The sequence below is a fragment of the Poecilia latipinna genome, unplaced genomic scaffold (assembly GCF_001443285.1).
Source record: "Poecilia latipinna isolate Pla-1442-1.1 unplaced genomic scaffold, P_latipinna-1.0 Scaffold252, whole genome shotgun sequence".
NCBI classification, from domain to species: Eukaryota; Metazoa; Chordata; class Actinopteri; order Cyprinodontiformes; family Poeciliidae; genus Poecilia; species Poecilia latipinna.
This window is the reverse complement of record NW_015112868.1, coordinates 198,582-211,144: the sequence shown is the minus strand read 5'-3', so window position 1 is coordinate 211,144 and position 12,563 is coordinate 198,582. Positions and strand designations below refer to the sequence as shown.

General features: G+C 38.7%; 2 protein-coding genes across 2 annotated transcripts; both read right to left on the bottom strand.

Moving 5' to 3' along the window:
- Positions 1-1,892: 1,892 nt before the first annotated feature.
- minpp1a (multiple inositol-polyphosphate phosphatase 1a) lies at positions 1,893-8,077 on the bottom strand. The gene is made up of 5 exons (XM_015032826.1): positions 7,402-8,077; positions 7,129-7,323; positions 5,277-5,374; positions 3,665-3,795; positions 1,893-2,791 (listed from the first exon to the last, which is right to left on the bottom strand). The coding sequence occupies exons 1-5, from the start codon at positions 7,982-7,984 to the stop codon at positions 2,410-2,412; spliced, it is 1,389 nt and encodes a 462-aa protein (XP_014888312.1). The 5' UTR covers positions 7,985-8,077; the 3' UTR covers positions 1,893-2,409.
- Positions 8,078-8,838: 761 nt separating this feature from the next.
- Positions 8,839-12,106, bottom strand: LOC106947671 (multiple inositol polyphosphate phosphatase 1-like). Its single transcript, XM_015032827.1, has 5 exons — positions 11,388-12,106; positions 11,107-11,301; positions 10,156-10,253; positions 9,407-9,537; positions 8,839-9,271 (listed from the first exon to the last, which is right to left on the bottom strand). Exons 1-5 carry the CDS (start codon positions 11,950-11,952, stop codon positions 8,887-8,889), a joined length of 1,374 nt encoding a protein of 457 aa, XP_014888313.1. The 5' UTR covers positions 11,953-12,106; the 3' UTR covers positions 8,839-8,886.
- Positions 12,107-12,563: the final 457 nt, after the last annotated feature.

Genomic DNA, 12,563 nt, shown 5'->3' with positions numbered 1-12,563 from the left:
ATAAGATACATTTTCTTGGTGGTGTTCAGGAGTCTTGCAGCAACTTACACTCTCTTACCCACTTTATTAGGCACACTTGTTTAATTGTTTGTTGCCACAAATAGCAGCTCAGTCATCACAGTCCATAACCTCTGCATTTAGGCATGTGGTAAAGGTGACTTGTTGGAGTTCAGCTTAAGAATGGATTTTTGTGTTTTGGGTTTTGCTTTGAGGGGATTTTTGTGTCCGTATCTCACAGTCTTGTTGTTTCTCTGTTCTCTGTATTTCCCTTTTTGTGTTTATTTACACACCCTCCCCGTCTCCCTTTTTGACAGTATATCTGTGAGGTGCTCCTCCTCAATACACAGCATATGTCTTCAAGATTACACGATCCTCTCATGATGTTTCTGCCACACACACTGGTTGCTTCCTATTCTTAAGGCTCCTGATGGTTCCTGCTCCATGTCTGATCCCTGTGCTGTCTTGTTTTTCTTTTTTTCCCCCGTTTGTCTTGGATTTACTCAGATTCTGTATTCTACCCCACCCACCTTCCTCCTATTCACTTTGTTTGAGTCCCCATCAATAAAACATGAAAGGACTCCTACCGTGATGTAACGTTCCTCGCATCTTAGAGTGATTGTCTCTTAACAAATGCACTATATGTAAATAAATAAAGGATTGAGAACTGCAGCTTGTTAGCAAAAAACTTTGAGCATGAGTGACTTAGTGTTTTACAGTGATCATACAATAGTGAAAAATAAACTTTTGGAATCAGTTCAGCAAAATAAAAAAAAAATAAAAAAGCAAATATGTTTAGTTGCAGTATTTAGCTGTTACTTACTTTTCTTGGACCTTTTATCCAGTGAACTGAACACATCATGAAACAGATTAGGAATGTACTTAACTTTAAGAACATTCCTAATCTTTTCCAAAATTAGATTTGATTTAATTCTCCATAACTCGTTGAACTAGACTTTAGATGTTAGAAGTAGTTTGATTGACACAGATGAAAGGCTATTTGTTTGCTATTAAAACAAAGTAGTCGGCTAAAAGTCAGAGTGATGACAATTTCTTTTTCCCTTGGTCTGGCCGGACAACTCTTGTTAGTTCCAGTTCTTCAAGCTAAGTGTTTGTACATATCTTTGAGTATGTATAAAGTTGAACCTCGATATGCATTATGTTTTTCAACTAAATCTCAAATGGATCACCTAAGCAGCACTATTCAAAAATAATAATAGGTCAACATTACAGATCTACCACTGAAATGAGCAGTTTTCAAGTAAAATGAAACAAAATGAAAGGAGATTTTAGATGATATGCCTAACAACCCAGGGTGGCACAGTCTGGAAAAGAGTGAAAAGGAAACACACACACACATAACAAAACCTAAAATCTAAATACTGGAAAGGGTGTTGCATTTTTTACCAAACACATGAAAAACAAGTTATTGAAATATCTGACAAGTTGCATAGTAAAAATAAACCTAGATAAAATAAACAAAGCATTTCAGAAAAAGAACGTCGTACAGACAGTCATACAACGTGGTAGAGTGGTGGTGCTTCACCTTTAACTACAACCATGAATCCTGTTCTTCAGAAGAAAATCTTTAAGAAGAATGTCTGGTGACTTTAGGCTCAAGCACATTTGTGTGCTTGAGCTTGTAACTGTGTGTGACATGACCTTAAACAGGCTGTTCACGCCTCAAATCTCATCACTGTGACAGAAAATAGTTTTGCAAAGAAGAGCTAGCCAAAATGCTAACATAGCAATGTGAAAGACTCATTGCACGTTACTGCTTGATTGTAGTCGTTGCTGTTCGCTTCTCAGGCAATTCTTTTTTTTCCACATATGGGGTGGGTAGTTTGAAAACCTAATTTTTTTTCCATTTTACTAAATTAAATCAGGACTTGGCAGCTGCTTTATGTACCTTTATTGCACTTTAACATTTGTTTGATGGTCTGAAACATTTAAGGGTAAGCGAAAACAGAACTGCAAACACTTTTTTCACAACTCTAAATGTAATAAATTGCTTAAACCCTGAATCATCGAACAACATATATTAATGATGTATATCATCTTTTGTTAATCAGAAATAACATGAAATTCAACTGGTGTAAACGAAACAACATCCAAGTCACAGCAAAGCCAACTTTGGAAAAGTTTCAGTGAGGTCATCAGCTGTAATACTGTATAGTAAAAGGATCTAAATTTAATCTCCTAGGCAGGTTACACTTTGTGGCACAAAGACAACAATTAAGTCATTATCCAACAAGCACAGCACATCTTTGTTCAGAGTGCAATTATCAGCTAAGGGTGAGGCATTAATGGCTTTGATTTTAAAAGCAATAAAAACAATATGCTACCATCTCAAACACTAATTTGACTCCATTAGTCAAAGAAAAACATTAAAGCCAATAAAACCTTTGTCCCTTAAGGCTCAGCTGGTTTGAAAAGCTCACACACAGTCTCATAGTCACACCCGTTAAGCAGCTCTGCATACTGTCTTCTGACGTCCTCGTAGAGCGGCATGGACTCCTGCCGGTCAGCCAGACCTGGGAAGACGACCGGCTGCTCGTTGACCAGAGGCTGCAGTCTGATGTCCCGTCCTCCGCAGTCGAACAGAACCAGGACCAAATTAGCAGCATACGGTAACATGCGGCTGGTGCGGAAGGAGCGCTCTCTCTGTGAGGCGTAGTTGGTGGAAGTCAGAGTCTCGCTGTCCTTGAAGAAGCCCAGGAGGGTGAGGAGGGGCAGGAGGGTCTCTGCGTGTCCGACCTGCACCGTCACGGCTTCGTTCACCGCCTGACCAGAACTGAAACAAAGAATCATCCGTGATTGGACCATATGTTTTCAAATTGTGCTAAAAGTGCCACTGCTGGTACCTTAACTGACCCAAGAGGCACTCAGTAGAAAGTTTGGTGTTGGTTTGATCAGACCCAATTTACCTTGGTTCAGAGTGCAAGTTGTGAACCAGGAAGACTTACTTGACTGCTCAGTGACCATGACTATTATCGGGAATACAAACTAATGATCTCGTAATCTTGTGTCTGGGATGCATCCAGAGCTACAGTGGAAAGGTTTAAACCAAAACACAGATTCAGAAACACATTTAATTAAAAGGGAAAACGCCCTCATGTTGGCCCCAAAGTCTTTAAGGCGTCCCAGCTGGACCAGAGGGAGGTTTCTCAACGCCCTCAGCTCAGACTAAAGATTCTGACAGCATTCTTCCCCTTTTGCACCCACTGAGACTTGGGTGTAGCAAGTCAACTTGCTGCATTTCATTTTCCTAGTTGGACGACTTTAACGTTTATGTTACTGTCAAGAGGGGCGGCTGATCAGAGCCAGAGCTGCACTGTAGATTTCAGTAAAAGTCACAGTTTGTCCGTAACCAGGCTGATGTTTAAACATAAGGCTGTTGTAAGGGCACCGAATCCAAAGTCCATCACCACTGGACTGTGATAAACATCACACTGCAAGAGAAGGACGACCAAATTAACTTCCTCTTAAGACCCCAGGGATTGTTTGTTCTTTGGGCAAATTCAATCCTTTAAGGAGATTTGATCTCAAAGTGGAAACAAATGGATTGAAGGAGTCTAAGCCAGAGGACTTAGAAATGACATCATTTTATTTTACTCATGAATTTAAAAGCAGTTAAGCGTGGCAGCCACCAAAGTTTTACACTCACTTGTGCTCATTAACTGCTTTGTCCAGACGACTGAACACGTCGTGGAACAGAATGCAGCTCGATTTGCTGTTGATGTCGTATCCATATCCTCTTTTCCAGAACTGCTTCAGATCGAGTGCATACTCCATAACCTGTCAGACCAGATTAGAAGGAAGAGATTTGAAAGAATTAATGTAATTGTTGCATAACAGGCTCAGAGATGAATGAACTAGTACCGATAGTGAAAGCTTGCTAGTTTTTACAATTCTTATAAAAAGTTTCAGGGATAATTTCTCTACTCTGTTCCTAAACAAATCCATCCTTTTCTCACAGACCCTCCTCATGATAAATGTACACTTCAACTTTGGAGAAATTATTCAATGACATGTTTGGTACATTTACCAACTTGCTGCGCGGTGTTTCATTTACCTCTAGGTCAAAATAATGATATGACAGCGACTCGAATGTGTGGTATAATAACAAATGACTATGTTGTTTGGACCTTCAGTCGCTATGGAAACATGCATACTAGGAATTATTTGTAAGGTATCTCTATTGGATTTCAAGGTTTACATAAGTGGGAAATCTCTCGCCGTTACAGACTAGAGTTCAACTTCTAGAGGCCTTCTGTTAATTTTTCAAACTAAAGAAATGAATATGTACATTTATTAACAAACATGGAAGAGATAACTACTCCTGTCACACTAAACATACCTAATTTGACAGCATATTTCTAAGTCGTCTAACATAAGAAAGTTGGCATTTTTCTCAAATAACTGCTGTATCCTGTATTTGTCTACTACTCTCTAGATGAGGATCAAAGTATAAGATGACTACTCTGTTCTTCTAAGAAGATGAGTTTTGTGGTACAAAATATTTGTTTTTGAAAATCTTTACAAAGAAAAAAACAATTTTTAATAAAAGGTATGCAACAAAAATAATTTGGAATTTCAATAAATGTATAACAGCAAAAAATCGTTTTACTAAAATTTGTGTCCATTAAAGTACTTCAATTATTCAGGCATATTGTACCCATCAGTCCATAAGTTTTATTCTTTTAGAGAATTTTTGCCATTTGTTTAATGTTTACAACCAACATCTATTTGGCTGGAAAATTATAACATATCCATGACTATAAATGTTTACCTTTGATATAAAATATAGTAATCTGGATAAAATAAAACATTTAGATTTTGAAAAGCTTTTTTTTTTTTTTTATAAATTTGTAATTTTCAAGCTATGACTTGTTGTCACGTTAAACCAAACAATGCCAACAGATAACTATGCTTATTTGTTTTTATGTTTTATAAATGTCTTTACGGCATGATGTCAAAAACCGAAAAACTCCAAAAACGTAAAGTAATAATGAAAATGTTTTTTAAGTTGGCAAATTTCAGCGATCCTTCTCTGTTGTGACAAAAAAAACAAAAACAAAAAAAAAACAAAAACAAAGACGAGTGTGAACCAAATCAGACGATGGTGGAAACTCCTGGGCTCTGCCTCGCACGGGGCGATGAACTGAATACTCTGAGTCAGAGAGAGGCTCAGCACGCAACCTGAATCTTATTTGACGGTGTATAAAACTCTCCAACTGCATTTCCAGCAGTTTGAAGGCATGCAGGCGAGACCGTACCTGTCCATCGATCTCGTCGAAGAGGCGGCACCACGGGGAGTTCGCTGTCTTGATGGCAAACTCATAAGCACACAGGTAGAAGGCAGCCTCCACCATATCTGCGAGATGAAAATAATATTAATAATATGTGATTCACTGCATGCTTCATGTTGTATCTCAGTGTTAAAAATATAAATTGTTCCATTCAGAATCATTTTCTGTCAAATTTCATGTTCCATATTTTACTCTGCAACCATCCGGCTCGACACAGTGTGCTATTTTTCACTTTTCACCTTGTTCCTCCTTCTCTTCCCCCTTCTGTTGTGTTTTTAAATACCGCAATCATCCTTGGGGTTTAGTTATCAATTTGCTGTAAACACGAATTCATAACCTTTCATCCAGTTCAATTCCTCCATTTGGCACAAACCGAACACGCATGAAAAAAAATGTACGTGTAGCAGTTCATATTTGGGCATGTTTACTGCCAGTTCCTCCTGCAGGTTTAGAGGTTAAGGGGTTAGAGGTTACCCTAACTGATTTGGCTTTGATTTGACCAGTACAGCAAAACAGTAAAAAAACAAAACAAAAACAACAACAACAAAAAAAAAAACAACAAATAACTATTGAACTCTTTTTAGTTTGGAAACAAAAATCCTGCTCTTGAGTAAAACTGCAACATATTTATGTAAAAATACTATTAAAAATAATTTATACGTAATATCATATATGATATTATAATATAGAATATTGATACCTGGATGATTGGTTGGTCAGAGGAATTGATGCTGCTGGTTTGGACTCTAAACACATTTTTATACAAAAATCCCAATTTAAAGGAATTCCTGAAGAAAATGTAATAGAGATGATAAAGGGTTAGAAAATTTAAATTAGGAAACAGCACCACCTACTGTTATTAATTCTGTACTTCACTGTCTAACAACCTTCTCAATGTAAAATGTGAAATTAAAGTGGTACCTAATGGAGGATTACTGCTATTTTATATTTAATTCAGTTCATTTTACATAGGGAAAATTCACAACCAATGGCCACTTTAGAAGACAAACTGGTCCAATTTCCATTGCAGACATGCAACTGTGTGGCACTTTAGAATATATTTAAAATAGGGATATATAAATGTTAAAGTCATTTAGACATTCACAATTATAGTTGTAGTTTTTTCACTAAATAACAAAAGACATTAAGTATTAAAGTCATTTTCCTGCCTATAATATTGTGTCGCTCTAAAAAGCTAAGGTGCAATCCATATTACTTCTGTTGCACATTATGAAATTTAGTCACAAAACAAATGTTAAATTGATAAACATAACTTATTATGCTAAATATGTGTCACAGATAGTGACATGATATTTAATGTCAGAATGATATACAACTGCTTTCAAAATGAAAATGTAAGCAAAAGTATTAAAAGCTTCGAGAACAAAAGACATGAAATCCTGTTTTCAGACTGAAAATGTGTGCTCCTGGATTATGGCAGGAAAATTCCACCAAGCGAGCGGAAAGCTTTGCATGCGAAGACTTGACAGAGATTCAGTGTGAGCGCGAGGAGAAGTTTTGAGTGCAATCAGTACAAGTTTTGAGAAGACAGACATGAATTCCTGCTTTCAAAATAAAAATGTAAGCAAAAGTATTTCAAGTTTTGAGAACGATAGACGTGAAATCCTGCTTTCAGAATGACCGCGTGTGCTCTTGGAATGTGGCAGAAAAATTCCACCATAAACATATTCATTTTAGCTTTGTTTTTAAAATGTGTCCTTAATTAACATTTTACAAATGAAAGGCAGTGACAACAAACTTTCTGGTTGTTGAATAACTTAAACATTCATTTATGTTTGCCTAAAACCTTACAACTGACCATATGTGATGAGATGATATGAGACATTCAGACGGTCAGCGATCTTCTGCTGGACCCTCACCATCTCAGGTCCCTGTGTGAACTTGTCCATCTCTGACAAAGCTGACGGGTTGTTATCAACTTCCCGTACAAACTTGGTGCACTTGTCAAAGAACCTCATTAGAGCATCGTTCACTGCATGCTGAAACTCCATATCTGCAAAAGAAAAGTAAGCCATCTGTTACACTGATCCTGTACAGAAATCATTCTGCAGTTAGTTTATCAACTTTATACCTGTGATGGCCCACATCTCCGTCAGCCCTGCTTTGAAGGACAGCGTGCTGTTCACACATCTGTGCTTGGAGCTGGTTATGAACTTGATGAGTCCACCTCGAAGTTTCTCCTCGGAGATGATCGTCGGGAAGAGCTTTGACAGCCTGACGGCCAGATGCTTCAGATCCTCCACACCTTTCTGGACCAGTCGGCCGTCCATGTCCTCAGTGTACCACATCGTCCACTGGGTCAGAATCTCGTGTAACCAGCAGTCTTTCCCGCGAGCGCTGCTCTGGACCAGCTGGTAAAGTTTCTGCATCTTCTTCACGTTTTTGGTCGTCGGGTATCGCGTCCCGTGTCTTATGATGGCCGTGAGATGGATTTCGCGACATTGCGGAGACGGAGGCTGCAAACTAGACCTGTTTACAGCGAGTATGTTCCGTATCAGGTACGGGTTCACTTCCTCGTACCTTCCTTTCGTGCCGAAATACTTGGCGATGACCGGTATGTTTGGGTTTTCCTCTGGACTCGCGTCGTTACGAAAACACCAGGAAGAGCCGGTTATGGCGGTAAAGAAGAGGATTTTGCATAGAAAGCTCGTCATGATCTCGCTTTGGTTTGCGCAGACCCCAGATGCGTGACGTTATTCATGTGGCATTCATCAGCCAATCAAATTGACGTGATATGCAGAGGCGGTTCTTGCCTCGGCGAGACCCTGGGAGATCCCCTTCTTGTGCTAGAGGGGGGCTGGTTAAAGACCGCATGAAGACAAAACACACAAAAAAAACTTTCACTTCAAGAGAGTTAATTTATTTAAAGCATTTAAAGTATTTAAAGCAGACAGATATAAGATAATCCATATCCAGAAGAAAGCAGACCACATGCTTTCTGGTTAGCATTATCAGCTTGAAAGAAGATCTATGTTAGGATCTGGCTTTGTTTAGTTGGATTTTGATCTTTTCTGTTACTTTGTTCCTCTTTTATTTATATCAGTCTTGTTTCTGTATTACTTTAGTTCAGTTCTTCTTAGTGTTTGTGGTTATGTTTATTTCTGTTCCTGGTTATTCTTAGTTGCTATAGTCATGATGTTTCTTTAGTGTAGCTATTCTTTAGTGTTATTTTTTTTTCTAGTCCTCTGTGTACTCTCCCTCTTTCGCCCCCTATGACACTTTATTTAATAGCTGAAGGAGATTACAAACTTTCAAAAACAATGTGTTAAATCATTCCAAAAATCCTTAACATTTTTACATTAAAATACAGGTTCTGTGCTTCATTAGATGTTCAGATTGGTAATTCTAAAGATGAGATGGACTATTGTAGTTTTTAGCAAAAGCTCACAGCTAATTAAATATACCCGTCTTTGTATTGAGAGAACAAAAAAGTATGACCTTAATATTAGTTGCTCCATTCTTCCCAGTTTGGCTCAGACTAGTTAATTTTATCACATGTTTATCTTTTTTTTCTTTTCTTTGCTTTTTTTTTTTTTTAAAGAAAATGAAAACAGTACTAAACTTCAGCAGGATTTCTGAGTAGTTGGCATTCGGCCTCAAAGTCACACCCACTGAGAAGATCTCTGTAGCGCTTTCGGACATCTTCATAGAGCGGCATGGAGGCCTGCTGATCGGTCAGACCAGGGAAGGTCAAAGGCTGCTCGTTCAGCAGAGGTTGCAGCCTGATGCCTTCCTCTCCACAGTCGTACAAAACCAGGAGGAAATTGGCAGCGTAAGGCAACATGCGGCTGGTGCGGAAAGAGCGTTGAGCCTGCGAGGCGTAGTTGGCCGATGTCAGCGGGACTGCATCCTTAAAAAAGCCGAGCAGGGTGAGCAACGGCAGCAGGGTGTCTGCGTGGCCGATCTGGACAGTCACCGCTTCAGTGACCTGCTGATGTAACCTGAAGCACACGAAATAGACATGCATCAATGAAAGTGTTAGATTACATGAAAGGTAAAAAATGCCTGAGAATACTAGTAACCACTAAAAAAAAGAGCTTATACTCCTAGGCCATAGTGATGAATTATCTAATCACTTGTTCTCGCTGACTGCCTTGTTCAGTCGACTGAACAGGTCATGAAAGAGGAGGCAGCTTGACTTGCTGTTGATGTCATGACCGTAGCCTCTTTTCCAGAACTCCCTCAGGTCACTTGCATACTCCATAACCTGTTGAAACAGAAAAAAAGACACATGGAGCAATAATGTGAAGAAAAAGTCTAGAGTTCTTCAAATTATGAATCAGTTTTCTAAGGTGTGACCTCTTTGATTATTTTTTTTTCCATTCTTGCACATTAAAGGTAGAAATGTCATTGTGTTTTCCAATTAAGGGTCTGAAAAGTGTGGTGCCGATTTGTATTGGGTCACCAAAGCGAATACTTTGCAGAACCACCTTTCATTGCAATTACTGTGCAAGTCTTTTGGGTTTTGCACAGCTGTAGACTGAAACTTCAACCTGTTCTTCTTTGCAAAATAGTTCATGGTCAGTCAAATTGGATGGAATTTTCAAATCACAGATTCTCAATTGAATGACAGACTTTGTCCAGGACACTTTAGCACATTGATATGCTTTGATCTCGACCAGCATTGCTCTATCTGTATGTATAGTATCGCTATACATTCAGAAGCCTATTAATCGCCCGTTCACTTAAGTCAGGAGTTTGAAATATCAAATATCCATCTATTTTTCTCCTAAGATTTCCCTTCATCAACTCAAGAAAAGCTTTCTAGGAGCTGTAGCAAAATTAGATTGCTGTAGTTAATGCAACTAAACAGTAAGACTCCAACCTTTGCATCATCCTCATCAAAGAGTAAACACCAGGGAGAGTTTACTGCCTTGACAGCAAGTTCGTAAGAGCACAAGAGAAATGCTGCCTCGGCCAAATCTATAAGTGAAACGTACAGGTGGTCAGTCACATGGGCTGCAGAAACAATGATCTAAAATAAAGCAATTACCAAAAAACAGGAAACAGTTCTTACACATGCACTTAGTATTGCTATACTACTGAGCAATATTTCTAATGGTCTTAAGATCTATACTTGCATAACACCGACTAAGATTTGTTTATTACATACGTATTAGGAACAATACATTAAAATATAATGGACAAAAAGCAGCCACATCTGATGTTCTGTATATTAAATAGTAGTTTTCTTTTAAAGAAAAATATCAAACATGAACACTGTAGCAAAGTTGAAACCATCGTAGCAATAACAAATCTCGATCACAACAGGAAGATACACACTAGTGCATTTGTACACATCAGAAACAGCAGACTTTTTAAAATGTCTAAACAGTTTAAATATTCAATTTGGGTGCACTATTGTTTCCTTTTTAGACCGCTTTTAAAATAAGAGGTAAGGAATAAAAGCTGCTTTGTTTCACTGAGCACAGTTTTCCAAATTACTCCTCCTTTGTTGGAGAATGCAGATAGTGAAGATGTGTTAGGTATTTTGCAGGAGTGTTTAACAGAGCTCCACGTAGATCTGCCACTGAGATAAATGTTTGCTCTGACATTTCTTTCTTAATTTTGTAGTTAGCGATAGTAATTTAGGAGCTATCAGCTGTAGCTAACATGAACGAGCTCGTGAAAATCTGACGGATGAAAACACACACAGAGCACAATGAACCATGTAGACATTTGCTCCTTTGTGATAGGAATCTGCAATTTAAGTGGAAAAAAGTAAGGTAGCCAAAGTGGATTTTATAATAAAAGTAAGTGAAAAGGCGGATACGACCATATGTGATTAAACTGGATGAGATTCCCAGATGCTCTGCAATTTTCTTCTGGACCCTCATCATCTCCAGCCCCTGCTTGAACTTGTCCACCTCTATCACAGCTGATGAGTTTTTATCAACTTCCTGCACAAATCTGGTGCAATGGTCAAAGAACCTCATGAGAGCGTCATTTACTTCATGGCCAAACTCCACATCTGCATGGACAAAAAGCTTCGGGTTATACTGAGAAAGTTGGTTAGAGTGAAGAAGCAACACTGCTGACCGATTATCATCTTTATACCTGTGATGGCCCACATCTCTGTTAGCCCTGCTTTGAAGGACAGCGTGCTGTTCACACATCTGTGCTTGGAGCTGGTTATGAACTTGATGAGTCCACCTCGAAGTTTCTCCTCAGAGATGATCGTCGGGAAGAGCTTTGACAGCCTGACGGCCAGATGCTTCAGATCCTCCACACCTTTCTGGACCAGTCGGCCGTCCATGTCCTCAGTGTACCACATCGTCCACTGGGTCAGGGTTTCACGCAGCCAGCTCTGCTCCTCTGTGAAATTATTCAGGACGATGTTGTGCAGCTGCTGCATGTCCCTGACGGTTTTGGCCGTTGGATATCTCGTCCCGTGTCTTATGATGGCCGTCAGATGGATTTCCCGACACTGCGAGGACGGAGGCTGCGAAGAAGATCTGTTTACAGCGAGTATGTCCTGTCTGAGGTATGGGTTCACTTCTTCATACCTCCCTTTGGTGTTGAAATACTTGGCAATAGGAGGTATGCTTTCTTCATCCTTAAGTGTCACGTGACGATGAACACAGCAAAATATTATAAAGCAGTAAAAATGAAAAAACATCATTATGCACCTGTTTAGACTTGAAGGCTGCTCTCGGATAACACAAGCATCTGTTTGATGGACTGAGCAAAGTCCAGTCCAGTTTGTTTACTTTTGATTCCTAACAGTAACCTGGGCAAATATGCTTCGCTCTATGTGGTCATTGACATTGAAGATTAAAAAGAAACTTGTATAAATGGGAAATGAAACAACATGCATTAGTATGTTGTTTCATACTAACATACTAACAACATGTTTTATGAAGCTCTCTATCCAAGAAGCATTTTAGTTTAATCTCTGGAAAGCCTGTTAATGGTTCCGGTGGTTTCACTTTTGCTGTGTTCTGACTTTTTACTCCTCACCAATTATGAGCTGCCGATTCCATTCTCAGTTATGGGCAAGCTGCAAATATGCTGTCTGTTTCAAGATGTTTTTTATTTGTGGCATATATCATTCAGCATTCTTTTTTTAAATTATTTTAGGTTCTTTTGGTTCCACATATTCAGTACGCAGATTATTATAAATCATAAACTCCAGCAATATAATTTGTGGTTACCATATACTTTAATGCTGAGATATTACTTTTATTTCAAATTTAACTTGGAAGTCTCATAAGGAGCTCTGCATCATCACTA